This window comes from Numida meleagris, chromosome 1 (assembly GCF_002078875.1).
Source record: "Numida meleagris isolate 19003 breed g44 Domestic line chromosome 1, NumMel1.0, whole genome shotgun sequence".
Taxonomy (NCBI): domain Eukaryota; kingdom Metazoa; phylum Chordata; class Aves; order Galliformes; family Numididae; genus Numida; species Numida meleagris.
This window is the reverse complement of record NC_034409.1, coordinates 183,878,660-183,905,730: the sequence shown is the minus strand read 5'-3', so window position 1 is coordinate 183,905,730 and position 27,071 is coordinate 183,878,660. Positions and strand designations below refer to the sequence as shown.

Sequence of the window (27,071 nt, the reverse complement as noted above, 5' to 3'; positions counted from 1 at the left end):
TGTGACCAGTTTAAGCAATGCTTACAGATCCCTTTAAGTGAAGCAGGCAGGGGGATATCAGAAGAGAGCAGCTTACTTAAAGAATGAGATCAGAGACCTAAGACATACTGTCATTTTTCCTTCCCTTATGGAAATTAAATTTAAAATAAAATAACCAAGGGCTGTATCCAAAACCACCTTTTATTGCCACTTCATGGATTTAAATACTTAACATTCGTATTGTGTTTATGTAGTTTGTAGTTAGCTACTTCACCAAAAACAGCAGAAATGGTAGAATCTGCCTTCCCAACTTCAATCTGCTGGATCCTGAGTATTCACTTTGCACGTACGCATCTCACTGCAAAAAGAAATTCTTTTTGAGTGAACTATATAGAGTTTAATGAAAAAATTATTACACAATGTAGTCTTTCACAATAAGTCACATTTTTTTTTGCAAAATAAGATTCCAAGTAAGACTTCTCTCTTTTATTCAAAAAATAAATATATCCTTTCTGAATCAAAGCGTTTCATATGACATTAAGTACAAAGAAGAAATGTACTTCTTTGGAAGTTCTGAAATAGACATACAAGAGCTCATGGGAGCAACATTATCCATAACAGTGATAAAAGCTGAAAGCTGATTTTTTACAAATTTATAGCAGAACAGAATTTCCTTTTACAATATAGAACTTCAAACAGATTTAAGAAAAACACCATTGTAAAAGTCTGAAAGGCACATGAACTGGACCATAAAACGTACTGGCACATTCACTAATACGTTTTATGTTACATTCCTAAAGAGAAACGGTGGAATCCTAACCAAGAGAAAGACTGAAGGTACCAGCAAGTTCCTTTGTAAAGTATTAGGAGCGGCAGAGAGTTTCTTTTGGCTCTTGATAAAAGTATTAATACCCCAAAGTTAGAAGGTCTGAAAAGCTGCATCATTCAGTTGTATTTGGACGAGTCGCTACATAAACAAACACAACAATCAGCAGTACTACGACGGCCAGCGTGGGAAGCACGACCGTGGTGATCTGTTGGCGGGCCTCTTGCATTGCCTGTTTCCTCTCCTTTTTATCTTTGGAGGTCTCTTTTTTGGGCTTTCCTCTTAGCTGCCTCATTCTCCAGTTAGGGCCTTTTGTTCACCAAAATGGGGGAGCAGAGGGAGCTGAGCTGCAGAGGACAGGCTGAGGTCACTTGAAACAAGGGGCTGAAAAATTCCTTCTCCTTCCAATGGTTGGCCTCACTAGAAACTGCAAGAGAAGAGAGAAAAAGTATTTTAAGCAAAATCTACATACATTACAGCTATTAAAACCATTTGCAGCTTCTCCGGGTAAAACTTTTACCTAACTGGCACCAACATCTATGCAGCTGAATCACCGCGTGTTCATTCACCTCATCGGTAACGCTTTCCCCACAATGAACAGCAGCTCACGGTGTTATTTGTCCAAGAGCACTGAATTTACCCTGTATCAAGCCAGAACAAAGTCCAGCACTGTACATTTTATCCTCCAAGTCAAACAAGATAACACAGCTAAAGACTTAATAACCATAATGTCGATGAGCCTTGCATCAACACAGAGCGCAGCTGCCCGCCTGGTAGCCGGCTCCCAACTACGGGCCTGCGGCTTCCCACAAATCTGCAGCACCAGGAAGCACACGCACGCACCCTGTCATCAGGAAAAGCATTCAGCATTTATCACCCACACCTGGTATTTATGGGAATCAGCAGTACTCAAACAGGAAGAAACACAGGGAAAGTGCTGAACTTCTACTTCTGGTTCTGCTGCCATAGAACAACGTCTAAACCATAGCATGACTCAGTGCTGTCTCTTATTACAGCTGTCATTTTTATATGAAAAAAATATCCCAAGTGATAATCAGCCTGCTGACAAATCACTGGCTTAGACAAGCAGTCATTAATAAGTCATTAATAACTGCTCTGAAGCATCAGCTACACGAGTTATAAAAGTGGAAGTATCTATCATGCAAGATTAACAAAAACACAGCTCGACACAAAAGCCTTTCTGAGCTAAGGACACCTACTGGATGCCAGCACTCCCAGACCCAAGTGCATGGGGAAGTTTTTCCCCCCTCACTGCCTACAGCCATGCACACCCCTGACTGCTGGGGAGAAGGAGGAGGCTGCCTGTGTGGTTGTGTTCCTCCGCCACATCTCCTGCTGCTCTGACTGCCCAGCAGCTCCGTGCAGGCCACATGAATGCTCGTTAGGGGGGTTACAGCTGCTGAGGTTACCTCTTTAGCTGAACCCAAAGTTAACTATGAACTGATGGTTCTTCATCACACCAAGAATATAACATATGAAGAAATTAGTGTGTTACTGCAATTTCCTTTCTTCTTGATGCATCGTCTTGATGGGTTGTATCAAGAGAAGCATGACCAGCAGATCAAGGGAGGTGATTCTGCCCCTCTACTCTGCTCTTATAAGACCCCACCTGGAGTACTGCATCCAGTTCTGGAGCACCCAACACAAGAAGAACATGGAGCTGTTGGAGCAGATCCAGAGGACGGCCATGAAGATAATCAGAGGGCTGGAGCACCTCTCCTTCAGAGACAGGCTGAGAGAACTGGAGTTCTTCAGCCTGGAGAAGAGAAGGCTCCAGGAGACCTTATTATAGCAGCCTTCCATTACCTGAAGAGGGCATACAGAAAAGCTGGAGAGGGACTTTTTATAAGGACAGGTAGCAACACGATGAGGGGAAATGGCTTTAAACTGGAAGAGCATAGATTTAGACTAGATATTAGGAAGAAATTCTTTACTGTGAGAGTGGTGAGACACTGGAACAGGTTACCCAGTGAGGCTGTGGATGTCCCCCCCCGGAGGCATTCAAGGCCAGGCTGGATGGGGCTGTGAGCAACCTGGTCTAGTGGGACGTGTCCCTGCCTATAGCAGGAGGGGTGGAACTAGATGATCTTAAAGGTCCCTTCCAATGCAAACCATTCTATGATTCTATGATCGTAGAACATTACAGCATTACAAGTCAGTGTTACAAGTTGTCTTATGGTTGCCTTAAAAAAGAAATGGTTCTCACTGAAAGTGAGACACATTCTGTTGGTGTTATCAGTCAACGTTTGTCAGTCAGACAACAAAACCAGGCTAAATGCTCACCTCCAAAACAAGAGTCCCCACCTACCAGCTGGGTGCAACTACAGAAATGTTTGCATCCTTTCTCATAACAACAGCAGTCTGCCTGTTGTGAATCTCATCCAACAGTAGGTTGAACTTACAGAAGTGACCAAGCTATCAGAATGATCTCATGGTGCTGGGTCAGTACTTGTGTTTTCCCACAGTCTTGCCTGGATGCCATCTAAGCAAACAAACAAACTAGCCACCAAGCAGACAGGACTTCTGTGTGCAGCTGATGCTTCTGGTCTTATTCTTTGCAAATTCAACCCAGACTCCAAGGCAAACAGTTCACTTCAGTTTTCATAAAGCATAAATGGAAAATTTTGGTGACTGGGATGACTCTCAAAAGAGAAGACAATAAAGTTCAAGTCTTAGAGAAAATGGTTTCCTTCTACAAGCTGCAGCATTAGAATTGCAATACAAGATATATTTAGAGAGACCAGAAGTGGTCAGTGAACTTCATAACAAAGAGGCATAGGAACTGGATGGAGCAAATACACACAATACACTGTTCCAGTCTGTTTGAACAAATAGGATTACTTGAATACTAGATGTTAACTCTCTTTCAGCAAATTCTCAGCTCTCTTATGGATCCAGAGAGAGTCTTTGGTACTGCACCCTCGATTGCACAATCTATGCCGCTGTGGGTTCTTTTCAGTCTTTGATTTCTTCTGGCAAAACCCAAGTCTTTCTTTTGCTTACCCCTTCCATTTCCATTTTCCTCCTGCTCTGGTCACAAGCTTTGTTACCAAACTCTAAAGAAACCACTAAGTAGAATAAAGCTTTACATCTGTCCCCTGGGACAACTAGATTTGCAGAGCATTTCAGTATTTTCTTATTGTTTTCTGCCTCCACTGTCAGTGTACATCAGTGGGTTTTATATCTGGATTATTCACATGACCTAAGAAGTGATGGACAGTAAAATCCCTCGGGACTCACTGTGTGCCATAGTAACAAACAGTAGTTGCCGTGAAACCAATTTCTCAAACAAGAAATGTATGCCTTGCTCTACACAGCATCACTTGCTACCCAGACATTAAAAACATTAAGTCTCTTTTGACTGAATATTTCATTCTGAAGCAAAATTACACCAAGTTAATGACATACACTAGCTAACATCTGACAGCTTAGAACATAAAGCCTTCCCGCAAATGTCAACACCACTTGAGTTGCAAGCTGATGCTCTCCAGTTTGGGAATCTGGCATCAATCCCCAAACACGCTTCCAGTAGATTGGGTTACTTGGCTTTGGTACAGGCAGAGATGGACTTGCACAGAAACAGGCCCACAGTTTTTTAGGTAGATGAGCCTTAGCGTTCATCTTAATTGAACCATAAAATGGAAGCAGGGAATCTCTGCAAGTTGCTGCCAGCTCCTGCTGCCATTTGGAGCCCAGATGTGAGGCCACGGTCATAGAGCTTCTGCAGGAGACAGCACTCACCCACAGGAAAGGCCCAGGATGTAACACCTGCTGGTATATTCCTGTTGGTATGAAACAGCTCTTTAAAAAGTGTTCAGTTCCAATACGACAAAATTCTGCAACCTATGTTTGTGCTAGCAGAGTAAGAGCCATCCCCATCCACTTCCATGTCTCTCACCAGCCACCCAAGGACTCCATTGGAAGCCAAGTGACTGTGCAGTTATGGACGTGAAGGAGCAGATATGGAAAGAGCAGACAGCTTCAGCCGAGCAAGTCAGTGTCAGAGCCAGGATGGCAGCATCAGGATCTCACTACCAGAAAGAAGTGTGCACAGCCCATGAGAACAAATCTCATGTTTCTGAGATCTGTCCTCCTTTGGCCAGTAATCACCTTGCTTGCTCACTGGGAAGGCCAAATTCAGACTAGGAGAGGAAGGAAATAATACAGCACTGTCTGTAATTAACAAGCTGGTTACCACTGCCTCTTTAAAATATCTCGGGTCAAGTCGCTATCAGATGGGCAATCAGAAGGTGAAGGCTTATGGGTACTGCAATCTTGTATAAGCTCATTTCCAAGCTCAGAGAGCAACTCATTCTGCTGAAGAGTTGGAAACTCACATTTTCTCCTCAAACAGAAGCTGAAAGAAAGTATTCTTTCCATTCCTTGTCATCCCTGGACAGGAGAGGGCTTGCTGTCACACCCTGTATACATCCCAAAAGCTGCTTCCCATTGCTAACAGCTGCTCAGCTCAGCCCAAGCACCTGCCAAGGCTGGCAGTGAACACCAACCTTGTTCAACTACTGCTTTTACCGGTCAGTGACTCCTTTGGCTGGGACATTTGTCTGAACACCAACAGAAGGGATTAACACAGTCCAGCAGAAGTGAAATATCCATAGCCCACAGCAGCCTGGTGGTACACTGAAACTTCATCTTCCTTTTATGGAATTGCACGGGGTGATGCTATTTTTTATTTATTTATTTTTTAAGTCCAGTGTAGCAAAGTTACCCAAAAAGCAGGAACCTGCTGGCTAAAAAGAAACCATCTTGATTACCATGTCAAGAAAAAGAGCATTGACTGGACACAGTTGTTTGGAACACCCACTTCACAGAGACTGCCCATCCAACCCTGCACTGCTCCAACTTGGCGCTGAGAACCTAAGGTTTTGAACAGAACAAAAGCTTAGAAGTTCAAGCTACTAAAGACAAAGCTAAAAATGTCATTCTTCAACATAATAGAAACTCACAAAGTTAGCACCCTGCTCAAAGTCTAGCTAGTGCAATTTCACTCCTCCCTGCTCATCATCCAAATTGCTTTTTCTATGTAGAAATGCTCTTCATTATAACCTCTGGATTAAGTTATTCTGAACTGTTTTGCAGAGCTGACCTCAAAACATAAGAGCACAAATGATTAGACTTACCAAAGTTACTCCTATCAGCGCTGAAGCATTTGGCAGCCTCTTCATGCAGCCAAATATGGTTAAGCAGAGGTAGCAGTGAAACTTAAGGGAACTTACAGCCTTCAAAACACACCAACAACCCTCCCACCAGATTTTACAGCAATCTGTTGTCTCCTTTTGTTGTAAAATTAACACTAACCACAGTGACCTGCTGTTCATAGCTCCTCACATTGCCCGTGGCCACTCCTGGGCGCCAGGGAAGGCACAGCTGACTGCCTCCAGCTGCACTAACGCTGCCGGGTATCGCTATGCGGGATCTCCTACAAGCAACACATGCACAGATTTCTTTTAGCTGCACTCAGCGTAATCACATGTCGAGACGTCTGAAGAACTTATTATCGTTAACGTTACAGCACAAACTTATTAACCACCTTAAGCTGAATAATTTCTCTCCAAACCCCGAATAACAAGCATTTGCAAACCACTTTGGATTAACCTGGCCCCTGGATGATGCTACTGACACCATAACATTTCTGGAACAGCAAAATATCTCAAAATTCAAGCAAATAATCCAACAAGAATTAATTTTTATCGTTTAAGTTTTCCCATAGGGCAATGTGTGTTACTGAGACATTAAAAACAAACAACAGAACAACAGATGAGGACATGCTGCATTCACATTGCTTGCCAGCAGTAGGGAAAAAGATCCATATGCAGACAACACTCTTCAGATTACTGTAGTGCTGAAAAGCCTCTAAAACCTGTAGTTCAAAGTCATAGAATCACTTAGGTTGGAAACGACCTTCATGATCACCAAGTCCAACCATCACCTAATACAAGTTCACCACTAAACCACGTCACCTAATGCCACATCCACACAACTTAGATACCCCCTGGAATGGAGACTCCACCTCCTCCCTGGGCAGCACCTTCCAATCCCTAACCACCTTTGCGTGAAGAAATTCTTCCTGATATCAAATTGAAGCATCTCTTGGCACAGTTTGAGGCAGTTTACTTGCTCCCTATCGCTTGTCACCTGAGAAAAGAGACCGACATTAGGATGCACCAGCATGGCAAGTAAGCTGAGGAAGAGCTCAAACCACCAGCCTACCAGCTTGTTCCTTTGAGTTACCAGGCTCGTGCTGAGGGCCCAGCAGCTGGAGCCACCATGAGCAGGCTGGAACAGGAGTTGAGTGCCAGAGATGGAGAGAGGCCACCAGCACAAGGAGGTGGCAGCTCCTGGCAGAGCTGAAGGAAGCATGACCCAGCCAGCAAATTGGCTGAAATAGCAGTGCTCTTGGTTCCACCTTAATTAATGTCTAGCTGTTGCCTAGACCCCACTTCATTTCCTGCCTTTGAAACCACATCAGTGATTTATTTTTTTAATGATTGAACCGTGTGTAACATTGTTATACAAGCTCTGGGTAAAATTTAATAAAAGCCTTGTTCTAGATTTCATATGGAGCACAGATTTACAACTCTAAGATCTGGCCATGGCTAGAGCAGCATCAGCAAGGTCACCAGTTTCTGATGGGATTTGGCCAGCTTGCAGATGCAGCTAAATAGGAATTTTAAAAAGCCAGACATCTTCCAGAAGGAGCTTGGGGCAGATTTACAAAGGGAATACCGTGCACAGAGCTGTAGATGGGGTCTCCAGAGACCTCAGATCCACACACAGCCTTTCCTACCATCCGGGCAAAGCTCCAGCTCTGCCATTGGTTTCTCTTGTGCTTCACTTTTTGCAGGTGTAAGAGGAAAAGCACAACCCTTGTATCTTCCCTGCAGAATGCCGCTGGTCCCACAGGTGGCCACAACCTGGGCGCAGGACTTGGGGAAGCACAGGACCAGCACAAAGCTCCCGCAGGGTCTGCTATCCAATGCACCTGAAACCTCATGCCCTGAGGGCCAGCCTCCAAGGAGAGGGCTTCCAAAAAAAACCTGACTGTAACAGCTTTTATCCAACTGTAGCAGCTACTGTCCAGCACGACTTCGAACCACTTTCAAGGACGATTATTACTCTACTTTTTAAATGCTAAATGTAAAGAGATAGTTAAAAAATCTTCATTATGCAACAGGCTCCAAAGAAGCAAAATGTTCTGTGCAATCACTTGTGTGGGTGACAAAGATGGATAGAGCAGAGATTTGCCAATATGACTGAAACAGCTGAACCCTAAAGAGCAAGTCTGCCCGGAAGATTACCGTAACACTTTAATCCCAACCACATCCTCCCTCCCCCACAGCCACTTCCAGCAGCACAAAAGCAGCCTCCCGCTGGAGAGAATATTCCAGCTGCAGGACAGTTCCTTCTGGCACTGAAGCTCTGTGGGGCCATTAACACAGAGATGCAAGCATTACCCGCTTAAAAAATAAACTTAATTTGTACGAGACGTCCCCTTAATGCAAAAAGAGCAAAGGAAGCCAGATAGGAGTCTTGGGTAGAGCTCAGTGTGACACGAGTAACTTCTGCTGCTGCGCTATCAGATGCTCTGGGTCACCAAACCCAGGTCTTTTCAACAGAAGTTACACAGCAGAATGGAAGCACAGCTGAAGATAATGCTGGGAATGTTACATTTGAAACCTTCGTGTTTTAGTGACACTATGTCATGATTTCAGACAGCGCTAAGAATGGAGAAAAGCATTAAGAGAAAAATTGCTGCTCTGTGAAAAATGGATTTTCACATTACAGCATGAAGCCATTCTTAGCCCCGTAAGAATTTACCTGTCTATTTCACCGTAGCAAAGAATTATGATTAACAAATCCAAGCAACTCTGTTTTCAAGGGTAAAGGCTTTTAATTACACACATAACGATATGGAACTATTAAGATGCTGTCTGATGTCAGTTTAACACTATTTTTTATTGAAGGTGTTTGGCTTTTTTTTTTCCCATATTACAGACTGAATCTGAATTGACCCATCATTACTGCAGCATCACATTTACTGTAAATGCAGCTTTGAGAGTCTCCAAACTACTCACAGCATTTGGAAAATGAAAGCCATCACTGAATACTGCCAGAAAGTCAGAGATTGCAAGGCTGTCAAAGCAAAAAGCCACTTCAGTACGGTTTTCACTATTCTGAGGACTTGGATACAACAAGTAATCTGTATTAGAAGCAAAAAGCCATGGATTTCTGCATCTGCAAAGGTAAAGTTAAACAGAGATGAGGTGATGGTATTTCAGCACATCCAGCATTGCAGAGCAATCCAATCTGCCCTGCATGCAGCACAGAAGCATGAAGTGAATGGAGTAAAAAATAAGCAGGCTAGTCCTTTTGCTCTATGAACAGGTGGGCAACAAGTAACGTTTTTCCTTGCAGATAAAGAATCAGTATCAAGACAACTTTTGCAACAGGGAATCCGATGAAAAATAGGACTAACGCTTACTAAAAACAAACAGGTCATTTCTGTCACTGCATGAATTCAGTTCCCCGGGGGGCTCTAAAGAAAACCTCGCCATTCTCCATCTACACAGCTACAGATGATCTTGCACATAAATGCAGTAAACCACAACACCCAGCATATGACTTCATATTGTGTGTTTGCTCAGCTGTTTTCCTAAAAACTAATTTTCTCAGCTGTTCCTGACAATAATCCTTTGGATACGAAACATGTATCTTTCCGTTGTGCTAACAGAAATTCAGATCGTTTCTAAAGAGCCACATTAAATAAATAAAGCAGTCACTGGGCTCAAATCCCCTAAAATTCGCCGATTCACTCCCAGCACTTGGCCTCTGAGAGGACGTGCAGCACACGGAGTGCAGCGTGCAAATATCATCTACGTTTCCCAACGGCGCTGCGCCGGGGCCATGAGCCCACCGAGACCTGGGCTGTCACTGCTGACTCAGTGCCACAAACCGAACTGTCACCGCAGGGCCGCAGCTCTCCTCCTCTGGGCTGCCGATGGCCTAGATGGGAAATTCTCATTTCTTATGTGCCAGCGTGTGTTCAGCTTGTTACTTCTCCAATTCAAACTACCGAGTTCCCAAAAAGTCGCTCTGTGAGACAGCATCACTATAAACACGTTTGAAACAGAGCCCTAAGACACAGCCAGGCGGAGCGCCCGCAAGTCTGAAGGCTGATGTTACAGTTTGGTAATGCAAACACGGGACTTGAGCAACTGTCACAGCTTTTCATTTTAATTCTACTGTCATTAAAACTTTGGCACTGAAAACTCAGTCCAAGCTAAAACTTGGCAGGCAAAAAAATCCACAGCCACAGCAAGAACGGATTGGTAAGCCTAAAAATACAAAAACATAAAGGCCAGGGGAGCGTGGCCTGGCAATGGGGCTGTGAGTGTGGAGGGGAGCAATGGATTCTGACTGATGTGTGAGGAAATCTGGGCAACAGCTCCCAAGATACCAGGACAACATCTTGAAACAGCATCCGCACTTCCTGACCAGGAGACAATCTGAGCACACTGGCCTCCAACTACTCGTGCAGCAATCTCTTCAGGAGGCACAAAGGGAGATCTCCCTCTTCTAGCTCAAGTTACAGAACTATCTGCAATAGCAGAGAGCAAGACAGATGGGTGCTGTGCTCCCGAGACCCTCCCGAGGCAGTCCTGCAGGGCAGAACGGGCAGTGCTGCACTGACAATAGAGCTCACAGCATTAGGAAGTATCTTGGAGGTACCTGCAGATTTAAAGCAAAGTGGGTGCAACACCAGAGCCCGCTGAACAAGGGGTTGTGATCTCAAACTCACTCCCTTCAGGGCTTGTTTGAAGTTCTGGTTTTTCAAGGTTTTCTTGGCACAGATGGGTTTTTGGTAGGAGGCTGAGGAAAGCCTGCTGGCACTGTGCCTGCCTTTCCCTGCTTGTCCACATGCCAGGGGAGGACTGCGTGGCAGGGCAGATAACTGAAGCACACAGAAGTCCACCCAAACACAACAGCTGAAGTGGGTGCCTGTGGTAGGGGAACCACTTTCGTAGTGCATCCATCTCCCCAGGAAAGGGGACTCCCTTTGCTACTTGTTCTCCAAGCAGGGCACGTGTTTGCAACCTTGTGCAGAAGTGACATGGCCAATTTCATTTCCACTTCTGTGGCCTTCTGCACGCCCTTGATCTGGGTAATCAAGTCATTGATGAATGAAATAAAAACCACCTTACATTAGAACAGCACCACTGGGAGGGCCGGGACTCTCCCTGGCAGCCAGAAATTGACGCTTTGCCCAAATTCCTTTCAAATTACAGAAATGTTCTCAAAAATCAACGTGACAACAATGCAATCAGGACACCTTTTTTGGGGGGTGGGGGGAAGGGAAGATAAGGACTGAGACTTGCAGCGCAGGATGGGTGTGGAGTTTTCCTATCACTGGCCTCATTAAAATCTCATTCTGTTTACTTCCCAGCTGAAACCTGAAGTCTTATTACATTTCACTAAACAATCCCACATTATTATAAAGCAGCAGGCTCCCCTGCCATGATTGATAGACTCTGTTTGCAATTATTTAAGGAGAAGGCACATAATTACATACAGCTGGATTAGGCTGATCAAATCCCTGTTAGTGTCTGTCAATTTACACATAATAGGACAGTGTGACATTAATGTAAACTAATTCAAATGCAGAAAGTTTAATTAAGATCTAAAAAAAAAAAAAGAAAAGAAAAGAAAAGAAAAAAGACAGGGACAGAAAGAAAAGTTTTGCACAGTCTAAGCAAAGGGAGTTTCCCAGCAAAGCCATCCCCTAAGCACCAGCCCTCTGCCTCTCCAACACTGCTTCTGGCACCACCTGTGCATGTACTCCTGTTTGCAATCCTACTTGCAGGAGCTTCCTGCAGCTCAAAACTCCAAAGCAAAAGCAAACGGCACAGAGCTGTGTGCGTACTGGAAGCCCATTATGAGCAAGCAGGGGAAGTGAAAGGATGCCTTGCAAGCTCCTCTACAGCATTCACCAAACAGCTATGGATTCAATGCTGTCATTCAGCCAGCAGAAAGTACAAGTGACCTTCCAGAACACTCAGCAACGCCAAGCCTTTATATGCCCTACGTAACAATTCATAGGCACAGGGATGCAACAGAATTGCTAACCACAGCTAAAAAATATCAAGTCAGCATGGCACACAAACCACTTCACAGCGGGTAAGACCATATGTGCAGTCCCAAGGAGATCTTGGGTGGAAGCCAGGAGCCTTGTTATCAGCAGAACTTCATTTTTCCGCCTTCACACCGCAATGACTTCACCTGTGCTGCATGGGTACGTGCGTTACTTCCATTTCTAATGCAGGTCCTTCACTGCCTGTGCACCAGCCGTGCCTTTCCCAAAGGAGAAGGAGATGAGAGGGGTGCGGAAGCGATGCTGCGGCCAGCAGAACTCATCTCCACCGCCAATCCTGCTGGTGCTGCAGCACAGCAGCAGGTAGGATCCAGCATCTCACACGGGCCAGTTCCCTGCTCCCAGCAGCAACGCCTGATTTCCCCACGCCGCAATTTCCTAGTACACTCCCTGCCAAATTCAATCAATTTGAGCATCTAATTAAATTTTTTTAAAAATCACTGATTTTGATTCATTTTTAATGGTCTCTCTGCTCGTTGAGCCTGCTGCTCTGATCTGGTCTACAAGACAATTCGTCAGCTGCCCTGCTCAGCCACCTCTCCGTGGAGACGCTGCGGTGTTTCCCGAGTTTTGGAAAATGCTGAAGGACACACAGGATCCTCACTAAAGCCTTATCCAAAAAGTCAGCAAGAATTCTGAACAAATCCATTTCCCAACCCGGAACATTTCCTACAGAACCAGTTTTTGTCAACGGGGGGAAGGGCCAAAAGGAAACAAGGAAAAACTTTTGAAACAAAGGCAACCCCAGAAAGGATTAGAGTGCAATCTGCTGGAAAATACATTAAAATGCCATACTTTATTAAAACTGTCCAAAAAATTAAGCCCTCCGCTGTTCAATCACATCTCTGCAAAGCTCTCAGTCAATCTCTCCGTGTGAGGGAGCAATTGCTGCGAGATAACCTTTTTGAACAAGTCTATCAGTTATTCTAGTTTACATTCTGGTTTCTTTGGCAGCACAGCTATTTTAAGTCACCCTTCTAAGCCAGCGCCGCTGGTAATTTTTCCTTTCTGTTCCTCTGCAATTCTTCAAAGCATCATAAAGGCAAATTTAATAAGCACCTCAATTTGTATTGCTTTCTATTTATAATGCTGCAAGCACCTGCTGCTGCTGCTGAGATCTAAGGAGGTATCTTTCTTACTTTGTATAGATTAATTCATATTAATCTCAATAGCTCCATCTTTTAGAGCAATTTCAAGAAACATTCCTCCAAGCTGTTGGGTTTGTGGGCTGTTTTTTTGTTGTTGATGGTGGTGGTGGTTTGGTTTTTAAACATTTTTATCAAGATCCAACTGACCAGTGCTTGAGAATATAATTCATTTCTTTTCCTTGCTCACATCGGCCACACTTGGTAGTGCGTCTTCTGGAGCACTCAGTCCAGCAGACCCTTTCTTCAACACAACAGCAGGCATTCAACAATGAAAACACTTTGGGTTGCACCCTGAGCCTGTAACAGCGTAAATCAAGGCATCAGGACACGTGGATGGTTTGGGAACTGTGCACGTGCAGGGCATGGGTGCCCACAGTCCAGGAGACGACAGGTTTGGATCACGTATGATTTGACCTTCTCTCCAGTGGGGATTATTTTAGCTTTTTATCTTACCATGGTGCCAGTGGAGAACAAGGGGCAGCTAAGGCCCTGCCACCCAGAAATGCCCTTTCAGAGGGGCTGGCAAACCACTGACCCATCCTCCACAGCTTACAGTGTTAGTGGCTGCAGCCCAGCGCCCTGGGCTGTGGGCATTCTCTTACCTACAGCATCAACACTGATCCCTCTTGCTGTTATTTCATTTAGCAAGAGCATAGAGAGGAAGTTTAACGCCACTGGAGGGAGGGAGGGAAAACAATGATGTAGCACAAGGAGGTGAGGAGGATAGCGAGGCCTGGACAGAAAGAGCAAGAAAGCCCCCACAGTGCAGGAGAAAAGATGAGAAAGGAAATGAAAGAAATAACCACGCATGGAAGTGAAAGAAAGGCTAAAAGAAGCGGATGGGAGAGCCAGTTCGTCAGAGAAACCAGACATCAGTTACCATGCTCACCTCCGCACCGTGCTGCTGCGCTCTCAGCGGCTGGCGCGTGAGGTTTGTAATTCTCACCCATCTCCTGCCTATGCGTTCAGGTGCGATATTGCAGGCTTCTCTGCAACCTGCCAAGAGATCTCTCAGAAGACTTCGCAGGGCGTTCCGAGCAGGATTTCATCTTACGAGCGACTCAGAACGCTTCAGACTCTGCTCCACAGGGATGCTCTGCTATTTGCCTCTCTGCAATCTTTAATATGGGCCAGGCCTTAGAGCTGAACGATTTTAAGTGTTCCCATTAAAAATCATGCATCTTTCTCCTTGGAAGAAGGTTTTGATGACGTTTTTAATCATCCCAGTTTTACAAAGGTTGCCGTTAGCTTCACGAGAACGTAAATCATACATGTTTATATTTGTATGAAGTTTTAAAAACTGTTTTTAACTGCACTTGTTGAAAAATTAAGGCTTCTGTAACCTTCCTGCATTCTCATCCTCTGCCACAATGGTCTGTACCACAAGAGGAGGTTTTGAACTTGTGCAACAACTATATTCAGCAAACAAGCTATAAACAGATGTAGTATAGATACTCCACAATTCCAAGCTGATAGCTAATGACTTTCAGCCTCCCAAACAAATAGGACAACTTAAAATGGCAAACACTGCTCTATCCACCCATCCATAAATTAAGAGCGACAATAGCAGATTATTACTCATTCACTCAGAGTGTTTGTTTGGCCCTGAGAGAACTGGCTTTATTCCAAGAGCTGGCAAACGCTGGTTAATGTACGTGTAAATGTGCTCCTTCTCTCGGAGTAGGCAATTTCACACCAGGAAATACCAAATTACAGATGACCTCGGTTTTCCTGCGGGTGCCTGTCTGGGACGTGGGGCTGCTGAAAGCCTTTGCGAGCTTCTTCACACCGAGTCACCAGGGAAAAGCCACCGTTTCTTTGGAGAGTGAGACAATTTCTCTGCGGAAACATGAAAGCTCTAACTTCCCCTTGAGGTAAGCAGACAGAGGCTGGTTCACATAAGGTTCCAGTACTGACTTGATAATATTGACACATTCCAAAATGTTTTTTGCAAACTGCTCCCAACAGGCTGTTCCTCCGTGCCGGAGCTGCAGTACAAGAGCTGCAGTGCCAGAATTAGGTTCAGACCCCAATGTTTGATATGAGGGCATTTAGCAATAGCACTTCTCAGTTCCTGAGAGTGAAGAGGGGACTTTTTGCCCTTTGAATTTCCTGTCCAAGTACAATGGAAAACGAAAATGTGGTTTCCCTCAAACAAACTAATCTGGACTGGAGGAAGAGAGACTGAGAAAAGCGATGGACACAGAGATAAACAAACCACACATATGGAGAGAGAATCAGGCAGTGGTTTAGCAGAGCTTCTGGCTAACCACCAACCCAGCACCTGTATGCACTAAATAAAGCCGGGGGGATAAACCCATGCTCCTGAACATGGGCTGTCTAAAACCCCACGTTAAAAGCTCATTTTGTTTCTTTGGAGGCAAGCATGGACAATACACATTACCTCCAGCACAATTCAGAACTTTTTTCCTATTAAGGGCTAGAGAGGTCAGCAGATATCTAGATTTACTCCTCCCATGACCTGGGTCCATCAGCCATTGCTTATCCCTCCGTGTGACAGAGAAGTGAGATTTTCTGCAGGCATTAACAGAGCCTTGAAGCCAGAGCTACGACAGCAATGCCCATTTCTGAGAAGGGAAAAGGAATAGCACAGCCCTTTCCTGTTGTCCCCACATATGTGCCATCTCACCTCCCTTGAGGACATGCTAATGTTTCAAACAACTGGAGAGGTCAAAATTGTTCATTAACATCTGAACAGAAATAACACAGTATTCATACATCTCAAAATAGCCATCTTAGAATGAAATACAAAATAATTTTGCATAGGCAAAGACTGTGACAACTTGATGGAGCTCAAGAACAAGAATTGTAGAGCACTTAAAAACAACAAGGTCAAAATTCCTCTCCTTCAAGTAAAAGGAAAGTAGAAGATGGTCAAACGCTGATGGAAAGCAACAACTGCCAACAGAAAACACTTGGAAAAGATACAGGGCTGCTTAGATCTTGGAAGAACTGAGGAGAAAGGAGGCAAAAGAAGTTCACCTCCAGCATGGCAGCCTGCCTCAGCAGGCACTGCAGTGCTCGGCAGGCTTCAGGCCGGCCTCTCCATGGCCATGAGCATCTACGCGTACAAAGCGGATTGCAGACTTGTGTTTGATATGCACAGCTGGCATTAGAATTACTCTTCCTGATACTCTCTGCTTCAGGAGAAAAACAATTTAGACTTTACAGGCTATTACATTAACTAAAGCTACTTTTGAAATAGAATTTTGGGAAGTAAATACAAGAACTATGGATTTGGTTTAAGCTGTTGAAAATTGTAGAGATGAGCACTGCCACAGCAAACACGCTGCCTGCTGTCTGACAGCACTCCCGGACCGAACACTGCGCTTTTCAGCGCTGCTTTCACACAATGCACTCTCTCCTCCTTGCCGTGCATTACTGCTTGTGCGACACTTTGAGACCTCACAAGGAGATCTGCTGAATAGGAGGCCGGCAGAACAGAAGAAGACAGCGCCAGGTTCAACGCTGAGAGGATTTTAACATTTATTGCAGGGGATCGCTCTGACTCTCAGTGTTAGACGTGGCTGAGATAAACGTACGCCTGGCAGAGCTGCATGAAAAGGCACCTCTGTAGAAGGGGCGACAGCACTATGACCAGATAAGCCACCAGCCAGACATCACTGATAACTACACTGGGCAGATTTTAACTCATCTGGAGAGCAGACAGCTAATCGGATTTCTTAATGGGCTTCTCTCAGTTTCACTGGGGCTGTTGCACAGTGCATGCAGGATTCGGAGGGATTTTCTCCCCAAAGAGCGCGTGGTGTTCACAGAGCGTTCCGCAATCATCTTGCCTCGTGCTTACATAAAGTACCAGACAGAAAGCCACAAGTTACATGAACAGTCACAAAGAGGTTAATGATTAAATTCAAGCTTCTCCAGGGCAGGAACAGAGCTGACCTCTTGAATAAATTGAGCTTGGATAAGGTAGCATCGATTTTCCTAAAGAGGTTTCATTACTTAACTCTAGATTGTGATTTCTTTTGACAGTCCACAGTTCAGAGTAAATCCAAATGCTTTTCCTGCCCAACCAGCAACCGACTCATTTGAAATGCAGAGGATACGACAGACCTCCCTCCCCTTCACTGCTCTCTCCCCTCCGAGAGAAACTGAACTTCACAGACCTTCAAACCTCATGGAAAAAAACCAACAAAAAAAAACCCTTTTAAAAACCCTCATCTTTATTCCACAAGCCTTTCTTCAGCACTGAAAGCCCAATGCATATTTTCTCCCAACTACTTTTATCTCCGCATTGTTCTTCCCACTTTCTTAGAAAAGAGTTTCTTTAGCACGCAGGTGAATCATTTCAATTTGGAGCAAGGAGCCCTAGCCAGCTAAAGGAAACCACGCCGGCATTTGGATATGTCACACAACCTCCCCATCCTTCTGGCTTGTTTTCTGCTTTACAACTCTGAGCTTCCTATTTTCACTTTAAAGAAGATACTTCCAGCAGAACCCAATGGCTGCCCATTACAAGCTCTTCCATTAAACACAAGGGTTGCTTCTCTACCTTGTTTGAGTCTGAAATGCGTACTGAGCCACAGCAGGTGCATCCACGACAATCAGGGTATCTAACAGACTCGGGGCTTTGCTTAACTTTCTGAACTCACCGTCCTGATACACATCCCTGGGAACGCGAAACTTACTTAGGTAACATCTAAGAGACGCTTGCTAATCTTTTGGAGAAGAGGGATGTCATTTTTGATTCTCTATGTTGAAAGCCTTGCCTCTCTCACAGTTAAATTCTCCCCGCAGCAGCCATCGCTGATTGCATTCACTTGGAATTTTTCTGTAAACAAGTGCTGGAATATGAAATGCGGTCAAAAGAAGGATGCCGAATCACAGGAGAGACGCATCCCACAGCCTGCACGCGTCTCTGCGGAGAGCAGGAGCAAAAAAATACCCGAACATGAAAAAGAAAGAAAAGCAGACAAGAACACGGAACCTGAAAGGCTTTTTGCTTAAGGTCCCTCGTGTCTTACGAATGTATTAAATGACGTTAGAGCACCTGAATCTCAGAGAATTGCTTCAGAGATGGCTCCTGTTGCAGCTTTTTCTGCTGGAATATTTCACTCTGGCTGTCAGCCAAATCTTCACTACGCTGATGCCAAATGAATGATACCCAATTTCAACGACAGATGCTGTTGTGTTGACACATAATTGATACATTTACATTCAGGGCTCCCTGGAATTGTGTAACAGCAACACTTTATTCACAGGAAATACTACCCGCAGCAGAATTCCGAGGGACTGGCGCACAGCTGATGCTGCTACACTGCTGTATTGCCAAGACACCCTAACTCCGGGACTGGTGGAGACCAGCAAGTTTGTAGGGCAATGGAGAATAATAAATGAGAGATGGCCCAGCAGTGAAAGTGAAGTGGCCCCGCCAGAAACCAGCTCGCTCAGGGAAACAGGAAACCTGAGTTTTCAACACAAGGTGCATGTCCCTTCCCGCAGAGCTCGTAACTGCGCAGGAGATGGAAGTTACAGCAACGCCACGGCGCTCCAGCAACAGGAACGTCCGTAATCTCCTTCTCTCTTTGACTTCCTCGGCTTCCTAGGCAGGAAACGCATTAGCAACCCTCACAAATGTGTTTGGAAAAGGTATGCTCCAAAGAAAACACCACAAATCCCCCACCTTGCGTGTGCACTTTCCTGCAGATAACTTGGAAGAAAACAATCCTGCATCCACTGCAATTCGGCACCAAGGGCGGCAGCAAATAAGCACCACAGAGCAGAATTTCCTGACATTTACCCGGCCTGGAGATGTGGCTCAGCAAACACGCGACGACGAAAACCCTGCCGCGACGCTTCTTTTTAATTCAATTAAGGTTAAGCTTAAAAATATTTTTGAATTACGCTATATGGGGATCGAAGGAGTTTGAAGCTGAGGATGAACAGGAATCGCTGCCTGGAAATCTTTTCAGCCCCTGGAAAGCACGTTTTGTTGGCTGTTTCTCAAACTGTACTTTAGAAGACTGAACAGCCCAGGAAGCTTCTGCTGCTGGTGGGGCCTTACCAAGCTCCCAGGTGTTGTCCTTGCTCTTCTGCTAGCACAACAGGAAAGACTGAATCCTCCCATCACCTTCTTCCTAATACTGCATGAAAAAGGGACTGGATATACTGATGTGGATTCTTCAGACTCTGCACACTGCAGCTGTTCTCCTTAATTCTTCCTCTCCTGCACTTGCAAGGGTTGCTGAGGCCAAAATCTGTCAGACCTCTCTTCACACAGAACTTCCCCTTCAGGATTGCCCAGCACACAGTACAAAGACAAACTTGCACAGGGAAAAATTCGCATTTACCGTCAAAGCCCGTATCCCTCAGAAACCCTCAGTCGTCATTTAGTTCAGCAACATGGGATATGTAAAATACCCAGGACCATACACTCGCAAAAGCAGAAAGTGATTGAAAAGGTCAAAATAGCGCATTAAGTAGAAAAGCTTCAGGGGCCAGTGGGTTCTTTTCACCGCTGCAAAAGAGGCATTTGAAAACCAATCTCTGCCAGGGAAACACATCCAGATAATAAAAAATTAAGCATCAAGCGCAGATGTACCTTAAAAACAAATACATGAAATAAAATAAATAAAACAGCAGACAATCAAAACACCTCACCCCACAAAACAACTACAGATAGGCACCAAAATGCCCCAGTGTCACCAAGGACACAAGCTCCCCCTGGCAACTGGGCATCTCAGGAGGAGGACGGCACCTGAACAAACCTCCATGCAGTCACCAAACCGGGCACAGGGCGCGCCTGGGTCCCAACCTTCCTCACCCCTGCTCAGAGAAGGCCAGAAGCAAGCCAGCTCCAGCTCAAAAGCTGCAGCCATGTGTCGGAGCAGAGCTGAACCTAAGCTGAGAGTGCTCAGCACTGCATTTTTATGGAGCGCAGGACTGAAATAACAAAGCCGGACGGCTTACAGACAAGATCCAGCTCTACCTGCTGATTTGAGAGCGCACACGGAGAAGCGCAGGCCGGTCAGCGAGACATGGTTCAGCTACACACCAGCTCTATGAGGAGGGGCATCGTTAGGTGGGGAGGAGCCCCATGTTAATACACACAGATCAACCTGAATATTTCCGCTTGTAACTGAATTTCCTGTGAAGATTTACTCCTGCAGGTTTCTCTGAGCGTTTGAAACACCCCCTGCTTCACATTAAGCACGTGCTAAACTCAATAACTTTATTAAAAAAAAAAAAAACCCACCGTGTTCAATAGCAATAACCCATTCTACTATTAACAAAAGCACGGATTCAAGAAGCCAAATGGATTCTCACTCCTAACGCTGGTTTCTGTGTCGTACTCTGGACACACAGCAGAAAGGTTCCCCTTCCTGATCCTCCCACATAGGGAGCAGTGCTATAGCTGGAAGGCACGGGGAAAAAAAACAATGAAATGATTGTATACAAATCTTTGTCCCTTCTCCCAGTTTATGTCAGGAAAAATAAGCAGTTGTGTGCTTGTTACAGATTACTGTACAACGAGCTAACATGCTAAATGAATTAGCAGCAGAAAGGAGCCCGTTTCGGCTTTAAAAATGTACGACATGGAAGTAGTTCCTGCAGTCAGATGTCAGAGCAAATCTGACTTTCACAGACCCTGTTTTCTGTCCTGTTCAATGTTTGTCCGACCGCTGTGGGAACCACTCGAACAATGGAGGGAAGCAGGCTGAAATCAGCCCAGTTCTGCAGCCAGACTTGCGAGCAGCGCTACCAAGCCTAAACATTCAGGCAAGACGTTGACACGCACCCCTTCCCTCAGGCTAAGGCCCTTCAACACAGGTAACTCAAGCTTCCAAACACGTGTCACTCATCATAATACCATAGCTACAAGCTCCACCTTTAACGTGTCAATTTGGGAAGCCATTTGGTTTTTGTAACGCTACGCAGCACTGCCACCTCACCCACCCCAAGTCATTTAGATGGATGCACACAGGTCTCTAGAAAATGAACTTCTGAGATGCAAAGAACTTCAGTGAGTTTCAGTGCCGGGTTCGTGCAGCATGCCTGCTCTTTGGACTGGCTGCTAAGCACTGCACTGTGGCCAGAGAACACAAAGCCAAGGCGCCAAACAAAGCCAAACTGACAGAGGGTGTAAAAACAATGAGCCCAATTTATAAATAGAAAGCAGGCTGAGAGCACGACAAATACACACCCTGAGGTTTGCTACATCCAAGGCATGATTATCTGTACCGCCAGCACAGAACAAAGCCCAGAATAAAGATGGGCTGAATGCAAGGCTTTTCTGTTTGGCAATGTAAGCCTCATGGAGCCTTATTAAAGACCTAGACCTTTATCAGAGAGCCTGACTGAAGGCAGGCAGTGCCGGAGCATTGAAGGCCCCCACCTCAACCTGCTTAATCTTTTTCCCAGTTTTACCATCATACAGCTACAGCTCTCCAACTCTCTACCCGTAGCACATTTGCACTCTTAGTAATTTTTAGAGCTGCTCACAGCATAGGAAAAACCACACAGCTAAAGAAGTGCTTGTGAACAAAAGCACCGCCACAACAAATAGCCCCAACCCAAATGGATTGGGTTTGCTGCCATCAGAGTCCAAAGGGTGCCAATGTAAGCAAGCACAAGGCCAAATATTCTGCACCCCCTGCCCCAGCAGCTCATTTCAGCCCGGAGAAGTCATCTGTGGCTGCAGCAGGGCAGGCCACGTTTCTGCTCTTCATGTGACAAAGGCACAGACACATTCACTTAGGCAGAAGCAGCTTTTGCACTGATGCTGCTCTTTATTTTCCATTCTTTTTGTGAAACACAGAGACAATTTCTGAGCAAAGCCTTTGGGGAAAGAGCTCTACTCAAAATCACTGGTCCTCTGTCTAGCACAATAAGAGCAGAGAATGCAAATTAGTTTCAATAAAAGCAGCTGGCAATCAATAAGAAAGGGCTGGTCTCCAAAAGTAAAGCCGGGTTCCTCTAAGGATAAGAGTTAAAAGGCAAAAAATACAAGAAGATGAAAGTAAAGGAAGAACAAATGTAAACAACGTTGTGGGAGGGAGGCACAGAAGGAGGAAAAAAAAATCTAATGATACAACTGAAAAAAATCAGACAAAGTGACAAGGAACAGCTGGGGGTAAAAAGGGAAGGAACACACAGACAACTGGACTGCACAGAGAAGGATCATTAGAAAAAGTCTAACGCAAAACACGCGCAAGCCAAACAAGATAAAATCAACAGTGAAGGGGAGCAGATAAGAGGCTAGCTGGCACTAAGACTTAATGCAGCAGTCACGAGTTCCAGCCTGGTACCCAGGCATGGAGGAGTCTGGTAATGAGCACCAGCATTTCCTCTGCTGCCCGTCTGGCCAGCTCAGCAAGTCCTGGCCGCTCGCCTGCTGACCTTCTGCGCCAGCCAGTGCCCACCTGAGTGCAGCAGGACCCACCCACTCTACCTGCAGCTAGAGTCTTCTTCAGGCCTCTAATGCCCACCGGCATCTATAATGACCTGAGAAAAGCCCAGCAATATCCCTACCGCCTGCCTAAAGGAAGGAAGGCTTCCTCAAGGCTGACACACTGAGTTTTCCTATTATTTTGTCCCATTTTTAAAAGCCAGTTACAGGGGAAATACATCACGGTCATAGCAGCCTTGCCTTGCAGCTATCGTAGACAACGCTTGATATGAAGGGGAAGATAAAAGTGTTTTGGTACTGTTAGCTAGCTCCACTCAAGAGAAACCAAAAAAAATAGGCATCTCTCATATTGCAAGTCAGTGTCACAAACCACTGCCTGCATCTTCCATCTGCACGCTCAGTCCTGGTCTCACTGACACCCTCCACCAAACGTTTGGAACTCAGGTCGCTACCCGGCGCACGCTGTCAATGTAGCGCACCAGCAGCAAGGCAGGCAAGCAGGTACTTTGCTCAAAGGCCTCCCAGCCCCAAGGAGCATCACCAGCAAACTGCACAACGTAACTCCTTTGACCAGAAATATTTTCAGCAGCTGCTGAAATAGCATGCAGTAATCAGATAGGGTGGACACTGGCGTCTTCTGCACTCACATGAAACTGCAAGGGAAGTCCTATCGGTGCACTGTAGTTATGTAGATTAGGTTTAGACCAGCATGCTGATGGACCAGAGAGGTGTCTCTGCCAAGTTGCTAATATACTTAAAATTATGCTTATGCTTTCATAACTTCCATACAGAACAATTTGAACGGGGCGTGTCCTCTGCTTCAAGAAATTCTACAAGATTTCTAATGACTGGAGAGGTCAGAAACTTCTAGGCACATTGACATCTAACGGCACAGAGCTCTCATTTTAAAAGAGAAAGACGTGACTTCTTCGCAACTAAAAGCAGCGTACAAGAAATCAAGTGAAGCAGGACAGAAGAGAGTGGAAAACCCTGAGGCCAAACGGCAATAAAGGGAACAGCACCACACACCTCAGCCCCTCAAAACACTCGCAGGGCTCACACATAGCCGACCCCTGGCTGCTTGCCACAACCAGCACACAGAGCCTGCTCCCTCTGTTGCCTACAGCAATTCCTGTGGGGTTTGTCTTAACAAGAAAAACATCCCTCACCAAAATAAAAAAGCAGAGGGGAGACCCGCAGCACAGGAGGGGTTCACAATGCCAACCTCTGGTCCGCCACTACTGCTAAGGCAATTACAGCATCTTAACTGCACGTCTCCCAAGGCAGCGGCAGGTGAGACCTTCGTACAGTGAAAGAGATGCTCTTCCACATTAGCGTGGCCTGTTAGCCACAAACAGGATTAAGAGCTCAGCAAATCCTCACAGAGCCCACAGCTGTCGACATAACTCTTTCCCATATGGATGGAAAGGAAGGTAACTTCTCGGCTTTAACGAGCACTTACGGGAAAGCTGATACTACAATAATTAAAAAAAACTAAGGGAGGGGGGAGAACAACACAGAGCATCACAACCATGGAGGCTCCTCAGGATACAGCCCCTCGTGGTAAAAAGGCCACCTGGTTAAAGAGCAGCCCTGCTGCGGGCTGGTGCCCTGCACAGCAATCAGCTCAGCAGATCTCTCGAGAAAACCACAGCCACGATCTGCCTGCCAGACCTTTCTTGAAGCGTGGCAGTCAAGGGTCGAAAAATGGAGAAATCCAGATTTGCGCACAACACAAAACTGCTATGGGACAACACGGGCATGAGTCATCCACAGATACTCCTTGTGGCGCATGACGGAGAGACTAACAGGAAGGCAGGCAGATGGTTCTGCTCTGGAGCAGGCCGACCCAGCAGCTGAGTCCAGAAATGCCAGGTCCGCTCCCGAGGAGCTCAGGCTTCAGGAGCAGCTGGGGCACGGAGCTGTGACGGTACGAGCAAACCCAGCCCAACTCAGCACAGAGAATGAGTGCTCGGTTCTCTCAAAGCCTGGTACCACTGTAAAAAGATGAATTTATCTTCCCGTAAGCGCAGCCCTTGTGACAGCACCGCTCCCTGCGGGACCAGGGCTGGTTCTGTGGAGAACTCTCCCTTTTCAGTTACCCCGAACCACTGCTTCTCAGTAGCGCACACACCCTCAGGGCAAGTCCTGCTGATTTCAAAGTAACAGGGAAGGGAGAAAGATGATGGAGGAGGAAAATCTGTAACAAAAACGTACCAGGAAACGGCTTTACACAGCACATGAAGTACCACAGCTCCATTTCCTATCCAGTCGATCTACCATCCCATAAGACAGCTGCTATCACCCCACCGGAATGCACACTGTATATACACACGAAAGCATTTCGCTGTTTAATGCACAGAAAAACACGATTAGATTTAAAAAAAAAGAGTCAGATTATTTTGCTAGCACGCTGCCACAGGAGTGACCAGAGGAAACAGCCCACTCTGTCACCCGTTAACAGCACGTACCTCCAGATGTGCAGCTAGTAAGTGTGACTGACAGCCACCGCCCCCAGCGCGACCTGTGCTCCAGCCCGGTGCTCTGGGACAGCTTCAAAGCCCGCGTGCTCTCCCCAGACAGACGCAGTCACGCACCCACTGGTAAGCACAGCTCCAGTGGATCGGTCCCACCGCTCTGAGAGCACTGCTCACAGCCCGAAGGGCCGCCCCGCATCCCCCGTTCAAACAGGGCTTTCCTGGCCGCAAGGTGCCCAGCTCTGTTAACAGCTCACGTTTACCTCTACCTACCGGCGCTGCCCGTACTGCTCTGTACCGGTTGCGTTGGGTCAATACCTTCACCACAACCTGACCGAGGAGCAGAAGATATCTGTGCAGGTCTGGGCTGGAAAGAGGACTGGGGAAACAGGCGGTTCCCAGAACATCCTGTCACAAAACCAGAGAATCACAGAATGCCTTGGGTTGGGAGGGACCTCCAGCACCACCCAGAATCAACCCCCTGCCCCGGGCAGAAAGGCTTTGTGACAACCACAGCCCAGCTCCCTGCTGCTCGGCGTTGCTTCTACGCTCCCCACACACCACAAGGGAAGGCTGCAACCCAAGCTGCTCATTCGCCTGAGAAAGACGAGGGAGGTTTCGGAGCACGGCACATGAGGGCAGCCCAGACCTGCCTTCCTCCTAACTTCAGCCTAGGAGCTCTGCAAGGAATAAACAGGAGAGAGAGCAAAAAGTCACCACAAATGCACTCATGAGAAATTCAGCCCACTTTTTTTTTTAAATAAGGTGATGGGGAATTCCCACCAGACTTTTATTCCATTATAGAGAAGCAACGTGAACAAAGCAAAAAGAACTGAAGATGGGGCTTGCGGAACGGAGCGGCAGGAGGGGCCGGCACGGATTTGGGGCGGACCAGGACAGCGCAATGGAGACCTCCACAGCGCCCGGACGTTTCTTTCCCCCTCTGTTTTCATAGCGGATAGGAACCTCGGGCCCTTTAGAAACACACCCGGAAAGAAAACGAACTGTTCTCCAGGTAGCCAACAAAAAAAAAGAGAACCAAAGAAAAGCTCCAAACTGCGTACAGCACAGGAGCAAACGGGAGCAGTGCGTTGAGGAACAGAGCGAAGCCGCATTTCCACGTTCAGAACGGGTCAGCTCGGTTCCCCCCCGCCCGGGGCACCTTTAAATGTTTTTCTGAGCTCCCCCCCCAGAGAGGCTGCAGAAACGCGGGTCCCGCTCGTCTCACACGCAACAGCACTCGCGGCTGGAGAACCGAAATTCCGAGGAAAGTAATGGCAACCGAGGAAGCCGCGGGGCTTTCTAAGAGTTGTTCTCCTCGAGGATCCCCGGAGGGCTGCGGCTCAGCCCCGGCGGCACGGCCGCACACCGCAGTGCCCCGCTCGGTTCGGTCCCGTCCCGTCCCGTCCCGTCCCGTCGCGCCGTGGGGCCGCCCGGGCTCTTCCCTTTCCCCTCTCCCCCCTCCCCCCGCCGTGCCACCCGCGCACCGCCGCGTCCAAACTTTGCGCTTCCTCCCCGCGGCGCCCCGCCAGCGGCAACGGGAGCCGCAGCCCGCAGGAAGTCGGCCCGCACCGAGCCCCCCCCGCTCTTCCCCGCCCCGGGACGGCGGCCCCGCGCTGCCTTACCCGGAGTTGCGTTCGCCGGAGAGAGGGGGGCAGAGCGCGAGGCGACCGCCGGCAACTTCTCCGCTGCGCCGCACGTGGGGCCGAGGCGCGGGCTGGCTGCGCTCGCCGCAGAGGACGTGGCAGCTCACTCCTCCTCCTCCTCCTCCTCTCCCTCCTTCCTTCCCCGGCCGAGCCGCCCCGCGCCGCGCCGTGCCGGAGGCTCCTCCCGGCCCCGCTCTGGCGGAACGCGGGGCGCCCTCTGCCGCACGCCCGGGGACCCGCTGCCCGCTGCCCGCCGCCGAGCGGAGGGAGCCGCCGCCTCAGCGCCGAGCTGCGTTTGGGTGGCAGCGCCGAGGGAAACACTCGGGGTCTTCGTTCGTGTCACACCGGGGCGGTGAGAGGAGCGGGCTGGGGAGCAGCGCGTGGTTCCTCTGCCTGCGGCGCTGTGAGGAAACCTC

The 27,071-nt window shown here is 47.0% G+C and overlaps 2 protein-coding genes across 4 annotated transcripts in view; one reads left to right on the top strand and one right to left on the bottom strand.

Moving 5' to 3' along the window:
• DEUP1 (deuterosome assembly protein 1) overlaps nt 1-8,795 on the top strand; it is a 62,639-nt gene extending 53,844 nt beyond the window's left edge. Inside the window, exon 16 of one of the 2 annotated variants that reach the window (XM_021382005.1) lies at nt 7,689-8,795. In XM_021382005.1, the coding sequence (XP_021237680.1) occupies nt 7,689-7,885 (197 nt within the window). In that variant the 3' untranslated portion in view covers nt 7,886-8,795. The remainder of the gene's footprint in view (nt 1-7,688) is intronic. The other variant, XM_021381998.1, reaches the window with a different exon arrangement.
• On the bottom strand, nt 163-26,798 carry SMCO4 (single-pass membrane protein with coiled-coil domains 4). 2 transcript variants are annotated; one of them, XM_021382127.1, is made up of 2 exons: nt 26,497-26,585; nt 163-1,232 (listed from the first exon to the last, which is right to left on the bottom strand). In XM_021382127.1, the coding sequence occupies exon 2, from the start codon at nt 1,098-1,100 to the stop codon at nt 921-923; it is 180 nt and encodes a 59-aa protein (XP_021237802.1). In that variant the 5' UTR covers nt 1,101-1,232; nt 26,497-26,585; the 3' UTR covers nt 163-920. The 2 variants fall into 2 exon arrangements, with proteins under 2 accessions (XP_021237802.1, XP_021237792.1); XM_021382117.1 differs by lacking the exon at nt 26,497-26,585 and adding an exon at nt 26,635-26,798 and having other exon boundaries at nt 351-1,232.